We start from the raw sequence: 27,899 nt of genomic DNA, 5'->3' as shown, positions 1-27,899 counted from the left end.
GAAGCCAATCATAAATTTCCTAGAGACCATGACTACTAGGAGGAAGAGACTGAGGAACAGTGCTAAGGAATGTTGTAGGGATTTTGTTTCCAAAAGGGACCTATGCACCTGTTGATGTGTTTTCCAGGCCCCTGAATGATAACAATTTATGAGGCTATTAATACTAAGCCCAAGATTTATCAGATGTGCTGCTTGTCTTGTAGCCAATAGAACCTCATAAAATTTGGGTTGCACTGGGTTAAAATAGAGTGTTCTGCTATTGGAGTTATTCAGAGCATTTAAATCGCTTAATCCTACAAGAACGGTGCATTTAGCCTGCCTATTAGGGAGTCTTTAGGGATTCCTACCAGTTGCAGAGCCAGGCTGGAGGGGGCAGTCCATTGCTGGATGAGGTAAAATGGAGGCAGCAGGGGAGGAATGAGTCCTGGAGACAAGACGATGTTTCTCTAATCCATCCATGCCAACCACAGCCAGCTGAGCTTGGCGCACTGACAGCGCACGTGTGTGCTGGGGCTCCAGGAAGGGCTGTTGCCAAGAAAAGAGCACAGTAGAAAGAAACATGAGACAAGCATTGAGGGAGACACTGAGAACGACGTGTAAACAAATTAAGTTCATCAGGTCAGAGACATAATAAACGGTGTGAAGGGAAAAAGAAAAAAAAAATAGAAAAAGAGAGAGAAAAAACAAGATCTAGTCAATAAATCCATTCAACAGATGTTTTCACGCTGACTGCCAGGGCCTGTCTGCCTGGCTAAGGAGGAGGTGATGGCAGGAGGCCTGTCAATTTGAACTGATTGAAAGAAACAGACCTTTAACCTCAAGAGGAACATCGACTTAGATTCATTTCCTATCTTGATAACAACGTTTTGAATATAGCTCTGGAATTTTTGCAACACAAAGTAGGAGAACAATTTGGCTGCTTTCAAATTGCCAATAAGGCTCAATACCGAAAATTTTATCTTGAATTTACTCAGTAATATTGGTAATAAAATTTATGGGAGCCTAAAAATTACCAATTAAATGACTATGTTTTAATACCTTTCAGTTTTTATATTATGGTATAGAACAATGAATTTTTCATAGGTTGAATAGTATAATCTCAATACTATAAAATGTTAGTTTCTTTAAGAGCATTAAATGTAATCACAATGATTTAACAATGTTAACATTCTTCATACTTAAGTTATCAAATCAAAAAGCCAGAGTTTGGAAGTTCCTGAAGATTCACTTAGTCTATTCCTCCGTCCCCAAAAAAGACAAATCTCTAAAACACAGACAGGCAGCTAATTTACCTATCAATACTACACACTATATTCCCTCTTCTTCAAAATCATGGTATTCATAACCTCATGCTGCTCTTTATGCTCCTTTCCTTTTCCATATTCTGAACAAACACTGAAAATAGCTGAACAGTGATACAAAAGATGATTATCACATGCCACAGATAAAGAAACTGATATTCCAAAAGATTAATAAAGTCTTTTTAAGAGTAATTTCCTCTAATTTTAAAATTTTACATGCCTTTCTGCTTTGATCTACCTGGCTAGCATTCACTCTTTCAAGACTTGATACAAACATCACTTCTCCTTAGTGAGGATTTGCCTTATCCTTCCTGTTACTAACCTAACCTGTTAGCACCCAACATATGCCATTATATGTGATACTTGTATTTCTTTTTTCTTTAATTTTTTATTGTTATGTTAATCACCATACATTACATCATTAGTTTTAGATGTAGTGTTCCATGATTCATTGTTTGTGCATAGCACCCAGTGCTCCATGCAGAACGTGCCCTCCCCAATACCCATCACCAGGCTAACCCATCCTCTCACCCCCCTCCCCTCTAGAACCCTCAGTTTGTTTTTCAGAGTCCATAGTCTCTCATGGTTCATCTCCCCCTCTGATTTCCCCCCCTGATACTTGTATTTCTATCTAGCACAAGGCTTGTTACATCCTAAGTATACAAATTACCCAGTTAGAATGCTAACAAATCTACATGCAACACAACTGTACTCAATGCATACTACATGGTTTTATGTCATTACAACTTCCTCTGTATGAGTTAATGTAGCATATAAATGTGCAAGTTATGATTATAAATATATATTTAGTTATAGACCATAGGCTAAGACTACCCAATTTTCAAAAAATTAATAATCATTTAAAATTAACTTTAAAGTAAGTTATACTTAAGGTTTATGTATATGTTGTTGCTGTTTTGTTCTAACTGAACCATCAATCAATTGGAAGGCATTTGTCACATGCTCAGGCTTTGAGCACTGGCTTTGATGATAAGGATGGGTTGGTCAGGATCTAGTTCTAGTTATAACAGTTTTAACACTTTGACAGGAGTCTAACTCTCTTGTTTTCTTGAGTGTCTCCATCTTCAATGCCCTGAGGATACAAAAGGTAAGGTTGATATAGTCCCTTCTCTCATGGAATTTATACTCAGAGGGAATGCAAATTTATAATTATGATTTGGGGAATTTTCTATGGGGAAAAGGGGATTTTCAGCATATGATCTAAAATGCAAAGGTAAATATATATACCTGAATGTCTGTAATCTCCATCCCTTCTGTCCCTTCCTACTGTAATCTCTTTAACCCTCACCTAACCTAATGCAAAAGGTCCTTGATTGATCACCCTATTTCTAACACAATCCATCCTATTCCTTCCTGCAAGAATTCTCTTCCAAAAGCTCTCTGTAAGCAAGAAGTTGACAAAAAAGTCTCTGAAAAAAAACCAAAGTTTAATGAACTTCCCCAGCCTGGCATTTGGACTCTCTTTGACCTGAGGCCAACCTGCATTCTCAACATTAAGCCTTCTATTCCTTTTCTAGGTTCTAGCCAAATCCTAACTACTGTATAACAAATACTGTCCCCAGGGCTATATTCTCATTATCATCAGCCCAGGGCACTACTGCCTTTTTTGGGTCCCTTCCTCCATAAAAAAAATATATTAAAAATTACTTTCTATGCTTACATTGGCATACATTGGATTACTATATATTACTATAATATTCATTTTTTCATCAAAAAATTAAAATTTAAGATATTCTGTGGGCCCCTTAAACTATCATGGGTTCTGGGCACAGTGTCTAGTATGTCTATGGATACTGTGGCCCTGATCATTTGTGTTCCACCAATCTATCTTTTCTGTATCATCCTCTAGATGTGTCTATACAGCTGCACATTCAGCAATCATACACATCCTCTAAAGAAAACCTGAAATTTTCCATAGAACCTTTGTAAGCTCCTATATTAAATGCCTTCCCTTTCCATTACATTCCCATTACACTTCGTTTTTCTCTCTCCTTTTCCCTACCATCATCTTTTCCATATTAGTTACTACATGCAATAACACTTATTGAGCTCATACTCTGTGCCGGACACTTTGCTGGTATGTTGATCCTTTTTTATGTTTATTGCCTAGTCAGGATACAGATACTAAATATTTCTCAGTATAATGCAATTATAAATATAATGAGTGCTGTATAAGATAAATGCAGAGTTCCATGAAAAAATGTAAAGAAAATCTGATACAGAGGTTGAGGGAACTTCCATCTAAGAATGTGATGTTTAATTTGAGGTGGGAAGGATAAGTTGAATTAACCAGGTAAAAAGTGGGGAAAAGCTCTAGATAAGTTGTATGTGTGAGAGAGAAATTATCTTTCCATGTATACTATTGAAAGCTTTTTGAACTGGGGACTGAATCTAACTCATCTGTGTACTTATTTCCTGCTGCATTGCTTATCTTTTTCTTATGCTTTCTTTAAAAATATGTAACATATTTGGAAGTTAAAGGCCAATAATATAACCATGTTTTAGATGACTGGGGTTACTGAATGTTTTATCTCTTAATGAATAAATCAATGCTGTAAGAGCTCCAGGCAAATAATACCACCACCTTCCTTCTTTTTAAATAAAGTATATTTATTGCTTACTTGAGCTTCACAGGAACCCTCTGAGATAATGGAGTAACAGTTTGCTAAGTTATAAGCATGAAACAAATGTTACATCTTAATATAGAACTTCACAATAAAGTAGGCAGAATCCTACTTATCCAATCTCTAGAATTAGGAATATGGCCATATAGGTAAGAGACAACTACTTTTTCAATAGTAGTTATTTATACACCACATTAAGCGTCCACCCAATATCTACTGTAGATACAGAAGAAAAGAAATCCCACGCTGGGTTGCACAGACAGGAAAGTGAATTATGCATGGCTCCCGATCTTGTGGGTTGACACCCCATATTCAAGCACTTTATCCTTAGTTGATAAGTTCCGTAAGGATAAGAGCTTTGCCCATTGATTCATATATTCCCATGCAGTGTTTCACATACAGCAGGTGTTAATAAATATAGGTTGAGTAAATAAATAGCAAGGAGAAACACAGTCATCCTTAAGATCTCACTGTAAGGATAAGATAAAACAAGAAAGCATATTAACATAGAAATACCGAGGAATGACGAGTGAAAAATATAAGAAAATAGAGACCAGACAAAACAATTATCAAAGGACAATACTCTGAAATTACTTAGTGTTGGAGCCAAGAGATAATGAAGGAAATGAATGATTTCAGGATTATTTTTCCTTTGTACTTTTATGAGGTTTTCAAACTTTCTATGTACCACCCATATTAAAACTTTAATTAAGAAAAATGGTAAATATTTTAAAAAATAAACAGTTGAAACTTAGACCTAAGAGCAGACATAGGTCAAATATTTTTGAACCTCTACCAATAAAAGGACTAAAGAAGAGAGAAAAGTTTATTCACTTTCAAAAGAGTTGGCTACATTATACACTTTTACAAATGAAGTATGGCATTTACTCCTCAGCAATAAAAAGCTTCCTGCTTGGGCACCTGGGTGGCTCAGTTGGTTAAGAGACTGCCTTCGGCTCAGGTCATGATCCTGGAGTCCCTGGATCGAGTCCCACATCGGGCTCCCTGCTCAGCGGGGAGTCTGCTTCTCCCTCTGACCCTCTCCCCTCTCATGTGCTCTCTCTCTCTCATTCTCTCTCTCTCAAATAAATAAATAAAATCTTTAAAAAAAAAAAAAAAGCTTCCTGCTTAATGCTAAAAACTGAGGTAGTATTTTTCTGTTGTAGCTGGAATGGACTGAAGTGTTTCACTAAAGCTTTTATTTCTATTAATAATTTTAATGAGAGATAATTTTGTCCATGGTTATTTTCCATAGTTCTAAGTACAAAAGTACATGTTTCTCTGTTGCACTGTCAGAAAAATAAAATGAAGAGTACAAAACCTGTTAATAAAAATCAGATGGATACCCAAGTTAAACTTTCACCTATTGAGCCCCACTAAAAAATGCCCATTAAGTGAATAATACTCTCTCACCTCAAAAAACCATTTTTGATTAAAATCTTTTAAATATACTATATTGAGTCTGTTTCTTAAAAAAAAAAAGATTTTATTTATTTGCCAGAGAGAGAGAGAGAACCCACAAGCAGGGGAATGGCAGGCAGAGGCAGGGAGAAGCAGGCTGAGCAAGGAGCCCAATGTGGGACTCGGTCCCAGGACTCTGGGATCACAACCAGAGCTGAAGGCGGATGCCCAACAAAGTGAGCCACCCAGGGGTCCCATTGAGTCCGTTTCTTAAGCATACATTAGTCTTTCTTTTTTCAGGTGATTTAATTAGGGATTTGGTTTTGATTGGTTACTTTACCAGACGGTCATTCCAGGAAATTCTCTCAGGTTACTGAGATGTGTAAGTCAGCCTTTTGTTATATGAAGTAAGTGGTCTAAGGCCACTATGCCTGAACATCATCTGTTTCCTCGCACTGATAAAAATTGTAAATTACTTTTACAGAGGAGTTATTACCCACCTATTTTATAAATTCTTCATTGATGCCTAGTAAGACATCAATGTTATTAAGGCCCTGGCCTTTCTAAATCATGGGGGATTGATAGTGGGTAGGAAAGGTCTTGAAGTTTTCTGTATGAGAAGCACAATGTTCTCCCTTATAGTAAAATATTTATTTGGGGATGGCTTGCTAATGGAGGTTATGAGGTAATAAAGCCCCTAGGCAGAGGCAACTTCAAGGTTCTATTTTTTTGTAATAGGCATGATTTTTGGTTATGTTTCTGTTTGGTTTTGTTTTGCTTTCTTGTTGCCATTGCTCAGAGACCTGTTTTATGGCTTCTGTGTTTTCACTTTGTTTCGGATGGTTACATTTGCTTCCAGACATGTGGGTGGTTGCTAATTATGTGCTCTAATCAATATCATTATGCAATTTCAGCAAGAGCAAATACAGAAATAAAAAATTATAGTGTTTAATCTTTGAAATAATCATTGAAATAATCACAATTATTTGAATTAGTTTAATAAAAGATATGACCTAAAAGAAAAAAAAAGTTCATGGGAAAATAATTATTAAAAAAAGTTAAAAATTCTATTTCCAAAGCCATTTCTTTAAAGAATATATGTTCCTTCTTTTTTGGCATTATGAGCAAATTTATATTCTTTTTGATTCACAGTGTTTTGAACTTCAGAAGTCTTGCTTTTCAGAAAATTAGAATTGTAGATATCCCTAGAACTTATCTTATAAAATGCCAAAGGGTGGTGGAAATTTACATCTTCCGAAGTCTTTGTATTATTCAGGATGGGTGTTTAAGTACTGGTTAACTTTAGACTTTTTAAAACTAAACATGCATGTTAATAATTTAAAAGTAGCTATTAAATAAATAAAAATGATGTGCATAACTTAAAGTAGACAAAAAATTTTGAAAAAGAGAAAGGGGAACCCTCCTGCACTGCTGGTAGAAATGCAAACTGGTGCAGCACTCTAGAAAACAGTATGGAGTTTCCTCAAAAAGTTAAAAATAGAACTACCTTACAACCCAGCAATCACACTACTAGGTATTTACCCAAAGAATACAAAAATACTAATTCAAAGGGATACATGTACCCCAATGTTTATAGCACCATTACCTACAATAGCCAAACCATGGAAACAGCCCGTGTCCATCGACTAATGAATGGATAAAGAAGTTGTAGTATATATATATATATACTACAATGTATATATATATACACAATGGATATATTACTATATATATATATATATACACAATGGAATACTACTCAGCCATAAAAAAATGAAAGCTTGCCATTTTTAACAACATGGATGGAGCTGGAGAGTATTGTGCTAAGCGAAATAAATCAGAGAAACACAAATACCATATGATTTCACTCATATGCGCAATTTAAGAAACAAAACGAATGAAGAGAAAAAAGAGGGAAGCAAACTAAAAAACAGACTCTTAACTATAGAGAACAAACTGATGGTTATCAGAAGGGAAGTAGGTGGGGGAATGGGTAATATAGATGATGGGGATTAAGGAGTGCAGTGGTTGTGAAGAGCACTAGGTGTTGTATGGAAGTGTTGAATCACTATACTGTATACCTGAAACTAATATTACACCACTATTAACTAATTGGAATTTAAATGAAATTTTTAAAAAAAGGGAAATGACAATTTAAAGTTATGAAAATATACCATACTGATTAAAGAAAAAAAAAAAGCAGAACCAAGAAGCAATCAACCTAAAATAAATGGGAGAAAAAATGATGGAGAAAAAAATGAAGTACCAAAAAAGCTGAACAACTATAATTCACAAAAGGAGATCCTAGAAACAAATCCCTACATACTTATACTAAATACAGTTGATATGAAGATACTCAATTTACCAGTTAAAAGATGGAGGGAGTCAAACTGAATTTAAAAGAGAGAAAGGCTATATTCTTTGGCAGAGCAAGGTTAAATTAAGAAGGTTCTAGGAAGACATATAAAAAATACTAACAAAAAAGAAAGAAAGAAGAGGAGGAGGAGAAATCTTGTGCAGACATGTTGAAAACAGACAAAAAAACTTAAGAGGGAAAATATTAGAAAACATATAAGGGTACATATAAAATAATATGAAAGTTTAATTAACAACAACAAGTTTAAACCTAGGAACATCAGCTCAAAATGTTAAGAGCATAAATTGGCAGAACTATAAAGAAAAAATGAAAAATTCACATCATGGAAGGAGGTCATAACGAACTTTCCACAAAACAACCTAGGTTACAGAAGACTTGAATAACACAATTCTCTAGCTTAGAGATATATTAAATTTGCAACCAATAAAATATATTCTTTCAAGGACATATGTACATAATTACAAAACTGACCCTACAATAAAGCAAATGTCAACAAGCTTTTAAAAATTAGTACTTATAATGGAATATTATTCAGCCTTAAAAACAAACCCTGACATGTGCAACAACATGGATGAACCTTAAAGGCATTATGCTAAGTGAAATAAACCAGTGACAAAAGACAAATACTATGTGATTCCACTTACATGACATACCTAGAGTAACTAAATTCATAAGACGGGATGGTGGTTGCCAGGGGCTGGGAAAAGGGGTAAACAGAGCTATTATGCAAAGGGTAGAGTTCTAATTTGGAAAGATGAAAAAGTTCTGGAGAGAGATGGTAGTGATGGATGCATAACAATGGAATACACTTGATGTCACTGAACTATACACTTACAAATTATTAAATGGTAAATTTTTGTTATATATATTTTACTGGAAAAAAAGAATATCACAGATCATGTACACTGACCACACTGTAGTCAGAGATGTAAAGTGAGATGAAAAGATGCACTACATTCTGTGACAGAAAGAATTAATATCATAAAGATAGCAATTCTTCCCAAATTAATTCTGTAATGTTTCAGCTGATTCTAAATTTTGTATAGGAGATAAAAGGGAGAGAATAGCCATGTGAATTTTGAACACAAAGAATAAGCTGGGGAGATAGGCCCAACCAAGTAACTACACATACTAAAAGCTAAGTCATTTAACACAATAGAGTATTAATAGATTATAAATAGACCTATAAATCAGTGGAATTGAACTGAGGATCCAGAAATAAACCTTTTCCTTTGGCCAACTGATTTTCACCAAGGGTACCAAGACAGTTCAAGGGAGAAAGAACAGTCCTTCAACAAACGGAGCTGGTTCAACTTCATATCCACATGCAAAAGAACGAAACCGAACTTCTTTTCTCATACCACACACAAAAATTAACTCCAAAGGGATTACAGAACCAAATATAAGAGAATCCCTATATATATATATATCCCAAATATAAGAGCTAAAATTGTAAAATTCTTTAAGAAATATAGAAGTAAATCTTCTTAGATACAAGACCAAAAGAAAAAATGACCCCCAAAGTAGATAAATTAAGATAAAATCAGAGGTAAAAACTTTTCTTTCAGGACACCACCAAGTAAACAGATAATCTACAACTCAGAGAAAATATTTGCAAACCATATACCGGATACGAGATTTGTATCCAGCATATATAAATAATTCTTATGCTTCAATAACAACAACAAAAAAAACCCAATTCAAAAATTAAGTAAAGTTTCTGAAAAAACATTTCTCTAAAACAGATATACAAACAGCCAATAAACACATGAAAAGATGCTCAACATTATAAGCTATCAGGGATTTGCAAATCAAAACCACAATGAGAAATAACTTCCCAACAACTACATCGGTTTATAATCAAAAAGATACATAATAGCAACAGTTGGTGAGAATGTGGAGAAATTGGAACTTTCATACACTTGATGGGAAAGTAATATGACATAGCTACCCGCTCACAAAAATTTAAACATGAATGTTCACAACAGCACTATTCATAATAATGTAGAAACAACCTAAATGCCCATCAACTGATGAATAAAATATGGTGTATCTACGCAATGGAATATTATCTAGCCATACAAAATAAGTTTTTTGTTGTTGTTCATTCATAAATACACAATCTTATTTGCTATTTTCAGGGGAGATTCAGGCATTAAACTGCAAGTTGATAAAATACGAATATCTAAAAATGTATACATACCCCTCAAAATAAATTTTAGTAAATTCTTAACATCTTTAAATTTAAAAACCGCAAGCCTATCTATTAAGTCAGGGTCATAAATGAAACAACACTAAATGACCAGAAACACGGCATAAGGTACAGCCCAAGGGCACCAACAGGCCTCCCTCCTCCAGGGGCTCTGCTGGGGAGATGGGTCATCTAGTGGCTAAAGAAGGTTGTGATAAACTGTTGAAGCCAAACATTTAACAATATACAACAGACTTTACATAATGGAGCTAAGTCCTAAATTCTGGAGTGCTTGGTTAATCAAATGATTGGCGAAGGAAAAGAAAATAGAACACAGGCAGAACTCTCAGAAGCATTTGAAACTAGAGGTGTCAGAGCCTCTGACCTACCCGTTAGCAGTCCCCGTGGTCAAATGAACACAACTACCCTGGGAAGCTGCAGGTCAAGAAGCAGAGAGCTGCTCCCGCTGAGCCAGGTCTTGACTCTGAGAATCCCTACCTCCAGCTGAGAAAGGTCTGTTCTCAAAGCACTCAAACAGAAGTTTTTAAAGGAATCCTAGTAGCTTCAATGCCACTTCCCATGGGCAGAGCCCATGCGGGTTGTAAATGAAGTCTCAAACATCCCAGAAACATCAGGGAGAATTGCAGTTATACAAAGAAAACAGTAAAGTGCCAGAAGGAGACACTTGTGATGCACTGTAAACATCCAATTTCATTGTGACCTGTCATTTCAGCTCCAGAAGCCAAGTGGTCAGGTCTCCCACACGGAATCCCATCCCAGCCGAGGCTAAGGCACCAGCTCCTCCACAAGTCCCTGAGACGGATGCAGCAAAACTTCTACTTCCTTTAAAATGATTAAATAGATCGATGCAAAATGTAGCAGCACTTTGAGGCATTTCTAAAAGGTAAAAACACTGGATAGGTTATCCACACTGGGCAAGTAGAGATAACAAAAACCGCTCGCCTGGGAAAATACAAATCAGAAGACTTGACTGCCGTTCCAAGCCAGGGTCAGGCAGGAGGATCCTGGCTCAGAGGAAGGCCTAGGCCTCAACGCAGGGGCCAAGGAGGTAGTGAAAACGCATAAGCTGCTTCGGTCTTCAGCTGTCCACAGAGGCTGAAAAATGGCCAACCGATTGCACCTGGCAGGCAGGGCGGACTCCCTGGTGCGCGAACAGGTAATGAGCAACCTCCTAGACCCCGGGGACCACAGTGCTGCGGCCACCTACCAGTGAGGCCCAGGCACGATTACACAGTTTATGTAGCACTCAAAGTGCTGCCCTTTAATGATCTTCCGGCTCGGTCGGAAGCGTCCTGTCGCAGGCCTGGGCGGCACTTGCAAAATTCCAGCAGAGGCCCCCACCCGGATGCCCACTAGGCCTGCATGCCTCCTCTGTGTGGGGATGCCCGGCCTCGCCACAACTGGTCCCGTCTCTCACCGCCCACCTCAGATGCGGAAACAATTCACAGCCAGATTTCTAGACAAATTGTCAAAAACAGGTTTCTTTTCACAGGCAAGCTTCTTCGACATGACAGTTGCATCTCGGGAAAAGGTAAAATGTTTCTTCAGCTGCCAACACGGTGTTCCTCATGTCCTTGAAGCCCGTCCTTGCAAAATCCTGGCTTTCTCGCTGGGCTCACTGGTCATGCCCTATGGGGAGTTATGTGGCTCCTCGGAAACCACAGAGAAGCACTGGGCCTGGTCTTCACTCCGGTAACCGTAGGAAGAGCCACTGCTGACCAGCGGCTCCAACTTCCAGCCCTCAAACGCCATTAATCTCATCCACGCGAGCTCCTCCTCCTCCCGACACTGAAGCACGTGGTACACCACACCTGTGATGTTTTGCTGTCTCGGTCTCTAATTTTATCCTTCACAAGTCTTACTACTGAGGAAACAGAAAATTCTGCTTCCTCCAACACTCCTTACTCTGTCCAGTTCGGCACAGGCACCAAGCAGGTGGAGATGCTGTTGCATCCTTGTCCGAGTCCAGGCCGGATGAGCCCGGCACAAACGGTACACTTAAGATTTCCGGTCGCACAGCATCTGCTAGGTGGTGAGGAAATACGTTCCGCCTTCCTTGCCCTCGATGTACTAGACGCTGCGCCCGGGACCCCTGCAGCAACAGCTCAGGCCGCCTCCCCCCACCCCCCAGCGCCACCCCGAGGCGCACTCCCCGAGGCGGACTGCGGCCTGTGCCTGCGACACCACCACACGGTCCTTCTCCACCAAGATCTCAGCAAGCCACACCGCAGCGCCACAGAGAACACTTTCCGGTTCAGGGGGTGAAACGCCTCCAAGTGGTCAAAAGGTACAAGCTTTCAGGGCTCCTGCCTGGGTGGCTCGGTCATTAAGGGTCAGACCTGATTTCTGCTCAGGTCATGATCACAGGGTCAAGATGGAGCCCAGCCTCAGCTCCACCTAATCAGCGGGGATTCCGCTTGAGATTTTCTCTCTGCTTCTCCCTCTGCCCCAATCCCCTTTCTAAAAAATAAGTCTAAAAAAAAAAAAAGGTACAAACTTTTAGTTACAGATAAGTCCTGGAGATACAATGTACAGCATGGCAACTGTAGTTAATACAGTATTAAGTATTCAAAAGAAAAAAGTAATAAGCGCTGGTGCATGCTACAGCATGGATGAATCCTTGAAAAAATTGTACTAAGTGAAAGAGGACAGTCACAAAAACCACGTTTGTACAATTCCATTTACGTAAAATGTCCAGAATAGACAAATTTTCTTTTATGGAGACAGAAAGTAGCTCCCTAGATTAGGGTGGGAAATTACTGCTGATGGGCACAGAGTTTCTTTTGAGGGTGACGAAAATGTTCTAACATTGACTGTGTTGATGGTTGTACAGCTGTGTGAATATATTAAAAACCATTGAATTGTACACTGAAGTGACTCCACCATATGATACGTGAATTATAACACTTTTTTCATCATAATGCGAAAGGTTTCTATCCATTACCTCACAAGATAAAATATATTTACAAATAATCTTTATTTCATTTTTATCTCACCTTTCTTAATTTCTCCTTTTGTGCATATTCTGTTAACATAAATAACATAAATAAATAAGTGGTATGCTTATATATTTGGAAGGATATATTTTATATCTGTTTATATGTATAATGGTTATATACATAAGTACCTGCTAAAATATTTGTATTACTTGTGATTAAGAAAAAAATTGTGGACTCTCCAAAAGAATTGGAGAGTAAAGTGCTCCTTTTTAAAGTAAAACTTTGATAAGGTAGAGGGTACCGTCAACAAATACCTAAGACTGTTTATTATTCCCCTTTTCCCATCACAATGGGCAGTATTTCTGAATTCTAGTGTGCAAGAGTGGCATCCAGTCCAGGAGAAGCTAGAATAACAAGTCTGTGCTCAACAACAGAAAGCACTCACTATATCTATACTAACCTTCCAGTTCCTAGTGGTGGCCCCTTGTAGCAGAGGTCAGGCTCCAGGTAGATAAATTATTGTTCCCACGTACTCACTGGTTGCTTCCAGTGAGGTCAGGTCAGTCTCAGTCCCTTCTTCTCAGGTTCTTCTCATTCCAAACAAGAGTCTGTGCTTAGCATATTTTTCATGCCATCAAACAATATACAAAAAGGCACAAAGGAAAGGTAAAATTTTATATGTCAAATATTATCCTCATTTTCAAATCATGAGGAATCTATAAACAACAGTATGTCTCCTAAGGCAGAGCTGTTGGTAGTTGAACACTACAAAGTATTCAGGTAAAGCATCACCAGCAGAATCAGGGGGAATAGTTTTCAAGTGTAACTACCATTTATATATGTGTGCAATGTGAGTATGGTGTGTAGTTTAAACCATGATTCTGGATCAAGGCTTAGAGGTTTATTTTATCCTATAAAACAGAACCTATTTGACAACATTGTTCCTCCATTAGGTGGAATGTTGGTAAAAGTTACTACTATGTACAGAATATGTAAATTGATTCTGATGCATTTATAGACATCCTCAGATATAAGAGTTCTGGGAGAAAATACATTACTAACTTGGTTGCACTTTGCATTTATATCTGTGGTTCCTTTAGAAATGTTTAAGATCCAGCCACTTTGCAGTGCTCTTGGAAAATGACCGTTTTAAATCAGTGGGGATTTTACTCCACTACAGAATACAAAAGAAACCACATTTGAATTTTGAAATTAAGTAAGTAGCTAGTCCATAATGAGTAATTTCTTTCACAATAAAAAGTAAAGAAAACAAGTTATATTTTTGTTCCTTTATTTGCTTTTTGGTTCTACATTTTTACAATTGCCTGTAGAAAAAAAATTTCAAGAGAATAGATTGAAATTATTTTAATTACAGAACAGGCCAGAGGAAGATGACATTGTGCAATGGCCTAGACCAGTATCCTCTGTCTGGTTGATGGCCGATGAACAGTGCAGCATGAACAATAGAGCGCTGGTCTAGAAATAATAGCCTGAAGATAAAGAGAGAAAAATAGGGGTTTCTTTTGACTATGATGAATCTCTTGAGCATTTCCTTTATTCCTCCCCTTTGATAATTAGAGTCCAGATATAAAACAAATCAGAATGAGAGGGACGACAAGCAATATAAATCATTGCTATTTAAGACACATGAATTTGATAGATTTATCTTGAATAAGTGTTCTTAGCCTAGGTTCTCTGGACGAATTCTAATGGATAAAAAACCCCCGAAATTTTGTACAAAGTTGTATTAGTATGTGCATCTGTGAATTTTCTGGAGAGACAGTCTGCAGCTTTCATCAAAGAAATTCTTAATTTTAAAAAATGTTATGAATCACAGCTCTAAAAAATGCAGTAAGTGGCCTTAATAATATCCCACTAATTACAACTTTTAGGTTGCTGTTTCCTCCACAAGCACACCTTTACCAATAATCCTAGGATCCATTTGCTAAGATAAACGTAATATAATACACCTCAAAATACTTAAATTTTTGAAAGGATGCCTTTGTAAATATTTCCCCAAACCTAAAAAATAAATATCACAAAAAAGGCATTGTAACTTAAACAATTCTGTAATTATTTCTTGACTTTGGTGGAATTTAATGAATTAATTAATCTGTTCACTCATTCACTGTATTAAAAGTCTATTAGATGTTGGGCATCATGTTAGAAACCAGAAGATACAATGACAAATGAAACAGATACAGTCACTCCCCTACGAAGTTTATAGTCTAATGAGGGGGACAAATATTCATCAGTTCTTCACAAATAAATATAAAGGAGCAACGGAGGTAAGGCATATAAGAGAGTCAAGAAAAACTTCTCCAAGGAAGGGATATTTGAACCAAAAAATGAAGAATAAAAAGGATTTAAGTTGACAGAGATGAAGAAGAATGTTCCATGTGGAGGCAACAGCATGTTCAGAGTGGGTCTGGTGGTAGGGCACCTGGTAAGTAGCATGGAACTGGTGCAGGTCAACATGGATAATTATAATGAGAGGAGCCTGCGGCATGTTGAGTGAGACCGTACAGAATTTGCATCCTATATACCAAACAATGAGTCATGGAACACTACATCAAAAACTAATGATGTAATGTATGGTGATTAACATAACATAAAAATATAAAATAAAAATTAATTAATTAATAAAAAAATAAAATAAAATAAAGAGGCTGAATCTTAATCCTAAAAGCAATGGCAAGTCAATGAATAGTTTTAAGCTCCCAAGAGTTTGGGCCTGGGGATTGGACATTCAGTGGGGTTGATAAAAACAGGTTCATATTTTGAAATGATCATTCCAGCAGAATAACTCATATATTATGTAGGGTGGATAACTTCATATTCATGCACCTTCCTAAGCAAACTAAATAAAGTTATTAAAAAGCATAAAAACTCCTAGGTTTGTACTCCAACCCTATCATTTTACAAATGTGAAAATTAGGGGAAATTTACATAACCTCTCAGATCATCTTTATAAAATGAAATAATAATGTGTATCTGATGAGTATGTTTTTTATTTTAAACTAAAATTGACTCTCTATTAGCAAAGTAAGGTTGTTGTTGGGTCAGTCTTCTACCTTATCTCTGGTCTCATGACTAATATCACAGTCTCAAGGTTGTTCAACAACGTTTGCCCACTTCAGCAACCATCAAATACGGTGCTTCTCAGATTCCATGCTTGTTTAGCTCCTCTGCCAGAATTAAACATGTTTATTTTTCTTACATATATTTTTATTGTTTTACTAAGATTTTATATTAATAAAGATTCTTGTATTAAAGCCCTGCATAGTTATCAGGATAACAAGACAAAGCTTTGTAAATCTATTGTGATGTGTCTTATCTTAATATCTTTTAGCTATTGTTTTCTAAAATATTCCTGGTCTTAACCCTCAGGGGTCAATAACTGTTATCAGCTCACCTACCATGCTTATCACAATACTATTAACCTTGTTTTTTAATTAGTAACTTGGCCCATACTAACAAAGGTGTGCAGACTCTGCTGAGTGGTCTCACTTGCGGCCATAAATTGTCGACATCCACCAAGAGCCAAATTTTCCTTTATTAAACTCACTTTTCACGGTTATTTCTAAAGGCTATTGCCCACTGTATACGCATATCAAAGTCTTCAGTCCTGCTATACAGTTTGTGTTGTTTTAGCCTCAACTTAGATTAACTTCAACTACCTGATTTTAGTAGTGTTCATCAAGTGGAAAAACGTCTTTTTTTATTACAATAGGATATCCTTTTAGGTCTCCGATTTTTTTCAAAATATTTTATAGTTTCTGGAAGAGCATAGTGGTTAAGGGGTATGGGATCTAAAGCTAGATTGCTTGGATTTGAATTCTAGCTCTGTCACTTGTTAGCTGTGTGATTTTGGAAAGATTAAATTCTCTAAAATGAAGATGATAGTTGCAACTATGTCATAAGATTTTCATAAGTGTTGAATTAGTATATTAATATACATATTTTATAATGGTGCCTGGCATATATTGAGCATTATGTAATGTTAGTTGTAGTTATAATGGTTGTCATCGATTATACCAGAGCTTATCAGCAATAATAGACACTGTAATTAATTCTTTAAACTTATAATGTGGAATTAATAATAGGGCAATGTTAATTACACTTTTGTTAAAACTCTCAATTAAAGAAACTTAATCAGGATAGCATTTTGTTAATATTCTGACAGTATATAAGAAGGCCTTTCCATTTGTAGCTTGAAATAACAAACTAGTACTTAAATTGGTACAATGATCATATTGCCTGTGGTAAGAATTTTTTCAGTGTTTGCATCAGAAATGACCATTTTCATAAATTTTAGAAGTTAAATGATAATGATTCTCAATTTCAAAAAGTTTTCCCAGGTTTCCCCTTATAACCGATCTTCGATAATTCTATCTTCCCTGAGATTATCCTATTTGTTGCACTGCACTGTATTTAAAATGTTTATCGATCTGCATTTATCCTTTCCTACTTCTGTGGATACAGACCAATAGATTTCTTTTTAAAATCCTAAAGGGGAGATAGCTATAACTTAGTATTAACAAAAGAACCTTGAAATATCTAAAAAGAACAAATGCATAATATTTAGTACTATTAGATAATGCTTCAAATTACAGTTTAAGATCCTGTCTGATATTATTTGGTTTATTTGGATTTAATTCTGAGTAGAGTGAGCAGAGACAATGTAAATTTCACTAACATAAATTCCTGGCATACATGAATGAACTCTTCAATTTAAGTTATTTTGTCTCTCTGAAAAATATAAAATAATATTATCATGCATATTTATGTACATATTATTAATAAAGTATCAAAATTGCTACTGAAAATTATATTTATGAAGTAAATCAGAAAATGTGCAGTAAGTATGAATAAGATATTTAAAATGATTATGTTCAATTATCACTGAACTTACTATATTTATTTATTACATGTCAGTAAACATGCAATACCTAGTGTTACTGGTGTGACTTTTTATCTGCTGCATTCTTCAGCCAAAAAATAAATAATAATAATTATTGTTCACAACTTGCTCACAATTTGTTCACAACTTAGTAAAAGCTAAAATAGTTCTCATTATTATTAGATGGTAAGTCTGTCATTAGTTATACCTGGAGATTTCAAACCATACTTATTAGAATATGGGGTTTGAAGTAAGGTCATTGGAGGAGGTTGCAATAGATGAGGGATGAGAAGAAAACTGAAAGTGTGTTGTTAACCATCTTTAAGAGTTTTAACCTCATTTTAGGGCACCTGGGTGGCTCAGTTGGTTAAGCGACTGCCTTCGGCTCAGGTCATGATCCTCGAGTCCCGGGATCGAGTCCCACATCGGGCTCCCTGCTCGGCAGGGGGTCTGCTTCTCCCTCTGCCCTCTTCCCTCTCGTGCTCTGTCTCTCATTCTCTCTCTCAAATAAATAAATAAAACCTTTAAAAAAAAAGTTTTAACCTCATTTTAAATGCAGTGAGTATTCACTGACATATTTTAGAAGGTGAAAGAGCATGATTATATTTGCATTTATGGAGGACTAAATACTTCATTTTACTTGAATGGAAATTGAAAGAGTGGTTATTGGCAGAGCTGATGAGTCATGACCAGTGGGCCATTGTGTGAGCCACAAATCCTTCATCCTGCCTGCCCAATGCTCCCTGAATCTGTTGGATATTTGCTTTGGTTGGTATGAGTTTGCTTTGTGTTTGGTGAAGGGAATAAGAGGAGTTCTGGTGGGTTATGAGAGAAAAGATGGGACAAGATGAGGAATGGAGAGGAGCAAACAAGGCTGCCCTCTGTTTGGCCCCACTGAATGATTATTGGAGCTCCAGGAGGCCAGGCCTTCAGTTAAAGGGTGAAAAGACCTGCTTTTGTATGAGATTTAAGGCACAAGCACTGTTCTTTGGTGCCTCCTATGACAAAACGGGTCAAAGTTTGAAAGAGGGCATTTTTCTCATTTTTGGCAGAAGAAATCATTTAAAACTAAAGGAAATGAAGGGCCTTTTGGCATTCTGATTGATTGATTGTAAAGCTTTGAGAACGAGGGACGCAGCAACCCAAGTCTGGGCAGCGGTGGTGGGCATGGCAGATCATGGCAGGAGTTGGTGGTGTTCAAGTGAGCATGGACTCATTCCTGAACACATAAGTACTAGAGAGCATTGAATCAGGCTCTTGTTCCAGAGTTATGGAATTGGGGACTATCATGACCGCAGACAGTGGGTAATTGTTGCAAATGTGACCTAATTTACTCACTGGCCAGCCACATGGATTACAAGTGAACTCAATGAGTCCAACTACCAGAGACAAGCAGGAGACTCTATAGTAATCCAGTTGACAGTGCTGGGTGGTCAGACCCAGGACTGCAGCAATAGGTTGAAGAGAGGAAGATGGACCTAAGAGATATTTAGAAGCCAGAATCAACATAATTTGATGAATTGGGAAAGTGTTCCCTACTTGAGGGAAATGGGGAGCAATGATGAAGAGCATGGATTCTGAAATCAAACTGTTTTGTGTTTATCACTCAACAGCTATACAACAGTAGGCAAGTTACTTAACTTCTTAAAACCTCAGTTGTCCCATATTTTGAATTTGTAAATTTTGAAAAACAGTAGTATCTATTGCTAGTATCTAATAGAGATTCTTGTTAAAATTAAATGAGATGATCCACCTAAAATATTTAGCACAGTGCTAGGCACATTCTACACATTCAAACATATTAAAAATTATTACCAAACTTGCAGAGTATTCAAATTATGTATAAATCAAACTGTTAATTTTAGAAGGTCCTATTAAATGCAAATTTTAAATGTTCTTTACCATTGTTAGTCTAAAATCATATTTATATGTATAAATGTACATACATATGCACATATGTACAGTTGGCTGATTTTCACCACTGAATAGTAACAAATGTGTTACATAGACTTTTTTCTCTATTCCATGTGCTCTTTATTGTTATTTAAACTCAAGTGGTTTTCCTTGTTAGGGGTATAGCACATAATTTTTCACTTAGCTCATCTAAGAGCAATTGATGTACCTTCAACTCCTGGGCATAAATGCTAGTCATCCTGTTAGATGAACAGATGTATCATCACTGACACTATCACCAATATGCTGATTGTTAATAGGCTAATATCCTGAATATTTAATTGCCTTTAGGCTTTGATTATACATGAATTTTTCCTACCAGAATATGTATATATGTGTGTATATACATATGTCTCTATGCATATACATGTATGTATGCTGTGCTTTTGTGTACATCTGTGCATGTATGTAAGTATGTGAAAATAACAGCTTGGAAGAGAGATTATATAAATTCAAGATTTCAAATAATTAAACAAATACAAAAGTGACATAAGATAAAACATCAACAAATTGTGATCATAAATAATCAAAATCCTTCTTCCCTGGTATTTCTCAGGAGACAGCTCTGTGTCTAGGACGGCCCTGGCAGAACCCTGACTTAAGTCTTGAGAGGGAGTAAGGAATAGAATCACAGAGAAAGGAAGGTGCCCTATTACTTGCATGATAATCTCTGAAATTCCCCTGTTATCTTCTAAATGTATGAGGAAAAGAGTGAGTCTCTTTTGTTCACCATTAGATGCCCTAGTCACAAATACAAATATATCACAGTGCTCAATAAATATCTGTGAATCAAGCTATACTATTTGGGGTTCTGAAAACTCTGAGTATATTTTTAAATTTTAATCTAGTTCTTTAAAAATACCTTGTTTAATAGATACAATTTAACCCATTTTACCAATGAGAAAATTGTTCTCTAATATGAAAGTGACTTGTTCATGATATATGGCAATTAAATATCTGGAATTGAAAAAAGATCCAGTGTTCTTTTTGCTTGGTCGGGAGTCTGTTTTAACAACTATATTAGTTAACAACTATGTTATTTTCTCAATAATATTTCAAATTATACACATGTACGTGTGTGTGTAGAGACAGGGTGGGGCGGGACGGGAGAGGAAAGAGTGTACTTTAATCTATATTGATTTCTTTTTTAAGATTTTATTTATTTATTTGACAGAGAGAAAGAGAGAAAGAGCACAGGCAGGGAGAGCGGCAGGCAGAGGGAGAAGCAGGCTCCCAGCAGAGCAAGGAGCCCTACGCAGGACTTGATCCCAGGACCCCGGGATCATGACCTGAGCCGAGGGCAGACTCTTAACTAACTGCCACCCAGGCATCCCAATCTACATTGATTTTTTAAATTGATTTTGTGAGTTTTTGTGTTCCACATATAACTGGAAGTTGAGTTTTCACTGTCAAGTGAGTGACCGTATTAGCTGGGATTGTCCACAGAGACAGCAGCTGACCTACACCTCTGACCTCCATCGGGCACTCTTTCATGCCTAGAATCTTCCCTCTCAGTCCCCCATTCTTAGCCCAAAGCTCTCCTTGTTGAAGTTCTCTCACTCCCTGTCTCCCATTACTGCAGCTTGTAGACCTCACTGTGACTTCCATTCCCTTCAGCCCTCTTTTGGCTTTATTTCTGTCCCTTTCTAGCGTAAACTCCATTATCACTTCAAGCATCCAGAATACTGGTGTTTTTCAGGGTGTTTCCCCAGATCTGTAACCTCTTCATCAGTCTCACTATGTGCTTTCTTTATTTTTAAATTAATGTTACAAAGCGCTGCTAAAGAAAGCCAAAAGTTAAGCAGTAGGTGCCCTTCATTATAAATTCCGTCTCAAGCCTCAGCTGGCCTCTCAAGTCAGCTGGATAATCTGTCTCTATGTCCCAAGTCCCCTTCCTCCCTCTTTTCCCTTAGCAGCTCTTCCAAATTCCCATCATTCTCCGTAAACCCTTGACCCCACTCAGCAAATGACCTCACCTTCTACTTCACAAAGGAAATAGAGGCCAACAGACAGCAACTCCCTCAACTTCCTGCCCCCTCCTCTACATTCTTATCAGCACCCACATCCATCCTTACCTCTTTTCCTCATTTTTCAGTTGAAGCAATGTTTCTCCTCTTAGCCAAGGCTAATCCCACCACCTGTGATCTGGATTCCATCCCCTCCCGCTCCCTCAGGGACATGCTCCATCAATCATCCATGCTCCTGTATCTTCAGCCTCTCTTGGTGTACTGGCTCTCTCCCTTCTCCATACAAAAATGCTCTTTGCTTACAACTCAAATACACACACACACACACACACACACACACACACACACACGCTCTTTTCCACCCCCCCAACCTCTTCAAGTTACTGCCAAAACTTTCTCTTTTCTTTCTTAGCCAAGCTTCTTAAAAAAAGAAAATTTCCTCTGACTTTAATAGGAATACATGCTCATTTTAGAACATTTAGAGAATAAATATTTTCAAAGAAGAAAATAATAATTGCCCAGAGATGACAACTGTTAATATTTTGGTTTTGGATTTTTTTAGTTTTTTCTCCCCCTATAAAAAAATTGGGTTTCATACTGCATAAAAGTTTGCATCTTGGGGTTTGTTTTTTTTTTCACTTACTGTGACTGATTTCCATATTCTTAAATACTAAATATCTGTTAGTGGTTGTTTATTATTGCATTATATATGTAACAATTTAAATGCCTTCTTTATTAGAGTGTTAAACTGTTTTCAATTTTTCTCTTCTACAAATAATCATAAACATGCTTCCTGAAGACAAATCCATGCTTTTTCTCTCCTCCTACTTACTTCTCTGCCTAAGACAATCTGTCTTCTACCTCCTTCATTTTAGATTTCTCTCATTAAAGTTACCAATAACTCTTTACCAATGTTAAAGAGATTTTTCTGGTTTATCTCACTGAGCTTCTTTGAGGTACTCGACATTGTTAGTGATTATTTCCTTGAACTAATCTTCTACTCCAGAATCCAAGAAACAATGTCCCTATTTTCTACTCTTCTAGCTCCTCCGTATCATCCCCTTTGCATATTCTTCTTCCTGGTCTTGCCTTAGAAAAATGGCTTCCCTGGAGCTCCATCCCCAGCTCTTGGCTCTATTACTACACTTTGCTCTTGGGGGTAACCAGTGACTCATCCTTCACTCAATATGTTGCTGGTTTCCAACCTGCATACCCAGTTGGGTTTATCTCCTTTGGGGAGCCTTTTCTACCTCTCAGTCAAGCACTCTGAATTCTTTTTCCTTTTCTAAGCTTTTGTGGAATCCTATACCTAACTCTATCATAGCATGCATTGCTTTTAATTTAACTGTTGGTGACTTGCCCTTCTCTTTCCAGGGATTCTCAACCTCAGTAATATTGACATTTGGGGCCAGATAATTCCTTGTTGTGGGGCTCTGTTCTATATGTTGCAGGATGTTTAGCAGCATCTTTCTCCTCTATCACCAGATGTCAGTAACAACCTGCCACAGTTGTGATCAACAAAAATTTCTGAAGACATTGTCAAATTCCCTTGGATACAAAATCTCCCCCAGGTTTCAAACCACTGGTGGCTGTGCAAGGGTAGGACCTGTGTATTCATTACCTTTTGCCCATCCCAGTGTCCAGCATATAAATGATGTCAAAAAAATGGGCCAAAATACAAGGTAAACTGAGAAAAATAAAAATTAATAGGAACAGATTGCTGATTTTCAATACCTATCATGGATCAAGGAAACTTGTTAGTAATATAATATTTGCTTGATGGTTGACAATGAAAATGGAATGTTTTTTTAAGAACAATAAAGTCCTTAACCTCAAGGAGCTTACAATTTTAGAGAAAATAAATGAGTCAGACATGCAATCAACATGCATATGGAAACTTAGATGAACAAAATGTTTAGGTTTGCTGTAGCAGTTTGGACATTTTATTACTACTCAGGGAAAAGAAAGCAAAAATGGAAATCTTTCAGAGGAGCTAGATCTTTTATCACATAGGAACAAAAGACCTGGTTGGTACAAAACTAAGAGAGATGGGGCATTTCCCAGTCATATGGGAAAGACTGGGGAAAGGTTCAAACAGATGGGTCAGGATCTAGGTCTTCAAGGACGCAAGTTTGCCCAGATTATATACATAAAGCAGATTATTTCTCTGAACTATAGGATTAATTTAGCTACTGAGGATAGGTTCATGTTTCATTCCAGTGAAATAGGTTATGTTGCCTAAAATGTTTTAAATTAATTCAATTTAATTAGAAAGCATGGATATATGTGTTCAGTTAATCATTGGCATACAAGATGGCAGATCTATTTAGATAAGCAGATATGAGCAAATAAGAGGAGTCGTGTTCCACAAGCTATCCCAGTTTTTCTCAAGCAAATTCTGCTCCCCAAAGGACATTTGACAATGTCTAGAGACATTTTTGTTTTTCCCAACTGGTGAGGAGGTAGAGAAGTGTGCTACTGGCATCTAGTAGGTAGGGATAAGAGATGCTGCTAAAATACTAAAATGCATGGGAGAGCCTCACACAACAAAGAATTATTGGGCTGACATTCTGGAATGTCAGTAGCGCTGAGGTTGGAAAAGCCTCATGTTTATGGATCCAAAACACCAATTAGCATGTTAAAGGATCTAGACTCCTATAGTTAAATAAATATAGATAAATTTAAATTAAAAATTAAATTAAATTTAAAATTCATTTATTTAATACCTTTAAACCCATGATCTCACTAGATTATTTTATCACAAACCCTGACAATGTAAGATATATTGGGTAAAACATATTGACTAAAATTAAAATATATCATTAAAAAAATAAAAATAATTTTACCTGTTTCTTTTTATTTTTCAATGCGACTACTAGAAAATATAAAATCACATATGTGGCTTGCATTATATTTCTGTTGGACAACACTTATCTCTCCATTTCTTATCAATAAATAAAAATTATTCCAGTTCCTGTAAAATGTTGAAAATTTTTTTGAACCAGTGGTAATTTATACTTTACTCCTTTTCCTGTCCCCCTATCTTAGTTTATTATACTGGAGCCTAGGAATTACTTGCTGGTCATCAGTAAGCTATACAGACTTTAAAAAAAAATTTATTATTCAATCTGTGTATGTGCAAGAGAATAGCTCTTCTGCTGCTCAGATGTTTAAAGTCAGATTTGGTGTTTCAGCAGCTATTGAAATCCCTAATATGTTTAAACTTGGAGCAAATTCTTGCTTCTATACTTGCTTCGAATCCTATTTTTGTCCTATTTTTGAAATAACTAAAAGGAATAGAATATCAAGGTCAAAGCAGGTGAGAAGGTCATTTGAGAATGTCCAGGTGTCAGCCACGGTTGTGGCTGTCAATGAGAATGTGTCAGTCATTAGGAGCATCTAGACCTACAGGTACAGTTAAGTAGTTAGAATCACAATTTTGGAGGAAAAATGGATTGCAGTAGAGCTTTATGTAGTACATGGAAGAATGCTGAATCTTAAAGTCACGAAAGGTAAGGAAGAGCCCACAATACTTCCCAGTATTCCTAAACAAGGAAAGTCTAAAATCTTCCAAAATCAACAGTCACAGAGGAAGAAGAATGTGAACAAAAGTAAGAGGGGCATAGGAGCTGCAACTTTGGGAATCTACAACCCCTTTTCTGTGTGTGGCCAGTTCAGTCTTGCCAAGGCTGTGTGGGCAGGCAGGCCGCGCAGAGCACCCAGGTGTCACTGGGTCCTGATGACAGCAAGGACACTCCCAGGCTTTCAAGAGGACTTAACAGATGACACGTGCAGGGTAGCAGGGTATGCTTCTAGTTTCAAAGGGCTGTTTTTGATACTGATTCTCTCTCAGCCATCCCCCTCCCCGAGCCCAGGAGTGGCAGGGATGCCACATTAGTCAAGGCAGGACAAGGTCAGGGCTTGGCCTAGGATCTGGTTGTGGGAATATGCAAAAGGAAGTGGCTAAAATTAGTAATGGACTGAATGTGTGCCAGTGTTGTGGAGAAAGGAGAGGCAAGGGAGGAGCAGCTCCAGATCCTATTTGTATTGTTCTATCCGGAGGAAAAAGTGGGAATACCACACTGCCCAGGAGGGGAGGGGGCGGGGGTGTCTGGGGGTGGATAGTACAGTTTTCTGCACCGCCCCCCCACACACACACCTTTTTTCAGACCCGTCTGCCAATTTCATCACCTTGTTCTCCCCTGCTCTTCCAATTTGGAATCCTTTGTAAATATGTTGTATTTCATGTAATTTGCTCACTACATCTTAAAAAACTGAATCATATTGAAAAGATGGAATTGGGAACATACCAGCTTGTGCCTCTACTTAGAAAAGTGGGCAAGAAATTCAGACAGAAATTCAACATAGATTTGCTCAACATATCTTTGTCTTCTTAAAGATCAGTTATTAATTTGCATAGTTGGACATCTGACAATGGATTTCTACCCTTATTGTGACTTTTTGATGTATTCGATTTAATTTCAAAAATTAATTATTTGGGAAAACTGTGCATCCTGATGTATGAATATGCATCATATTTGTGTTTGTGATGGAACAGTGTGATGGAAATAGGAAGTCAAGGATATCATTACATTACAGTTTACAAAACACTGTAACACCTTTAACTTTTTGGTTTCCTCTGAATTTCTGTTCAGAAATAAAACATTTTAAGTCTTATTTTTATATCAAATGAACATTAGAAAATCAGAATTGTGTTTCTTTTATTATGGAAAAAATACGATATACTCTGGGTGTCTGGTTTTCTTTGATTCAATTTAGAGAGTTTTAGGAAAGAACAAAATGAAACATTTTGAAGAAGGTTTTGAAGAAGAGGTCACTAAAACAAATGCTATCTACCATGAAATGTTTAATATTTTCTTGAATTCTTAAAGCATTTGTCATTCGAATGGAATAAGTGTAGGATTCACACAGTATGTGTGGATTTCAAAATATGTAATTGTCATTCAAATGGAGTAAGTTTGGGATTCATATAGGATGTAAGGATTTCAAAAGATGTAACTTCTTTACTCTTGTAGCAGGAAGTGCATACCTTCTGCACGGACGTTAAAGTTCAGCAACAGCTCACTAACTGTTAGGACAAAACCACAGTTTTTGTTGCAGAGAGCAAAATGTGGACAGAAATTTTTGATAAATGTCAGAGTGAAATGTTAATTCTAATTGTTCTGTCGAGTTGTCCTTGATTTGTGACAAGTTTGTTACTATGCAGATTTCCGAGCTGCCACGGCCCATGCAGGGATTTCACCCTGTGAAGTTACCCAGATACACCCTCCTCTCCATCTCACCTCTTTATTCCTAATTAGCTTGTCCCTGGGTTCTCTCAGGGTAGCATTATGGTTGTCCTGAAGTGTTTTTGATTCGGACCCACTGACAAATTAAGCCATCCAACGTTCAGCAAAAACACAAATTTAAGTCACAGAATTGGGAAAGCCGTACAGGTGGCATCCCAGACAAGTCACCGACTTTCATCCTGCTCACTGCGTCCTCCTTCCAGAGGTGCTGCAAGCACATGTGTATCTGTAAACTCATTCAAGCTTTTGGCTTTTGTATTTTAAGTTCTCGTTATGGCCCCAAGGTGCCTTTTTCTTGAAGTAATAATAGCACGAGGGCCAGGCAGAGCAATCCAGTTTATCGGTGTGCAATGAAATTTAGCAGGTCTCTGAAAAAGTAGACACAGGAAAATTGCAGAGCAGGAAAGAACCATGGAAAGATAGGTCTGATGCGGTGCCAACAGCCTGTCTATCCCTTTACTTGGGCCAACAACATTCAGACTAACCCAGATCACGTCTCTGTCCTTGCTCCCAAATTGCCTAAACATGCAACTTATCAGGAAGGTTTCAACTGCTTTCAGTAGTTGAAGTAAGTAAATAGTAAGAGAAAGGGTAAGAGGGGAGGGGGGGAAGGTAACTAACATTGAGACTTTCTATGTACCCTTGGAGTTGCATTTTTGACTTCACATTATCCCTATATCCCTGTGGAAGCACAGAAAATTAGAGGATTTTGTTCAAGGTTATACAGTAATTAACAGAGCCAGAATTTTAACTCGTCTGTCTCCTAGACACATGCTCCTTTTTCTACATTCTCTCAGACGGATTTATGGGAAATCATATCTACATATCATAGATCTGTGGGAATCTACGATGTCTTTGGAAATCTCATGGATAGTCCATATCTATTTCATAT

General features: G+C 37.1%; 1 protein-coding gene and 1 pseudogene across 1 annotated transcript in view; both read right to left on the bottom strand.

The window, feature by feature from the left end:
- HDAC9 (histone deacetylase 9) overlaps positions 1-27,899 on the bottom strand; it is an 899,218-nt gene that overhangs the window by 277,538 nt on the left and 593,781 nt on the right. Inside the window, exon 15 of the mRNA XM_035020706.1 lies at positions 348-525. Within this exon, the coding sequence (XP_034876597.1) occupies positions 348-525 (178 nt within the window). The remainder of the gene's footprint in view (positions 1-347; positions 526-27,899) is intronic.
- Positions 10,461-22,665, bottom strand: LOC118021244 (annotated as a pseudogene).

The sequence above is a fragment of the Mirounga leonina genome, unplaced genomic scaffold, assembly GCF_011800145.1.
Source record: "Mirounga leonina isolate KUSES-001 unplaced genomic scaffold, KU_Mleo_1.0 Mir_174, whole genome shotgun sequence".
NCBI classification, from domain to species: domain Eukaryota; kingdom Metazoa; phylum Chordata; class Mammalia; order Carnivora; family Phocidae; genus Mirounga; species Mirounga leonina.
Note: the sequence above shows the minus strand (reverse complement) of the source record. Positions and strands in the feature narration are given on the sequence as shown.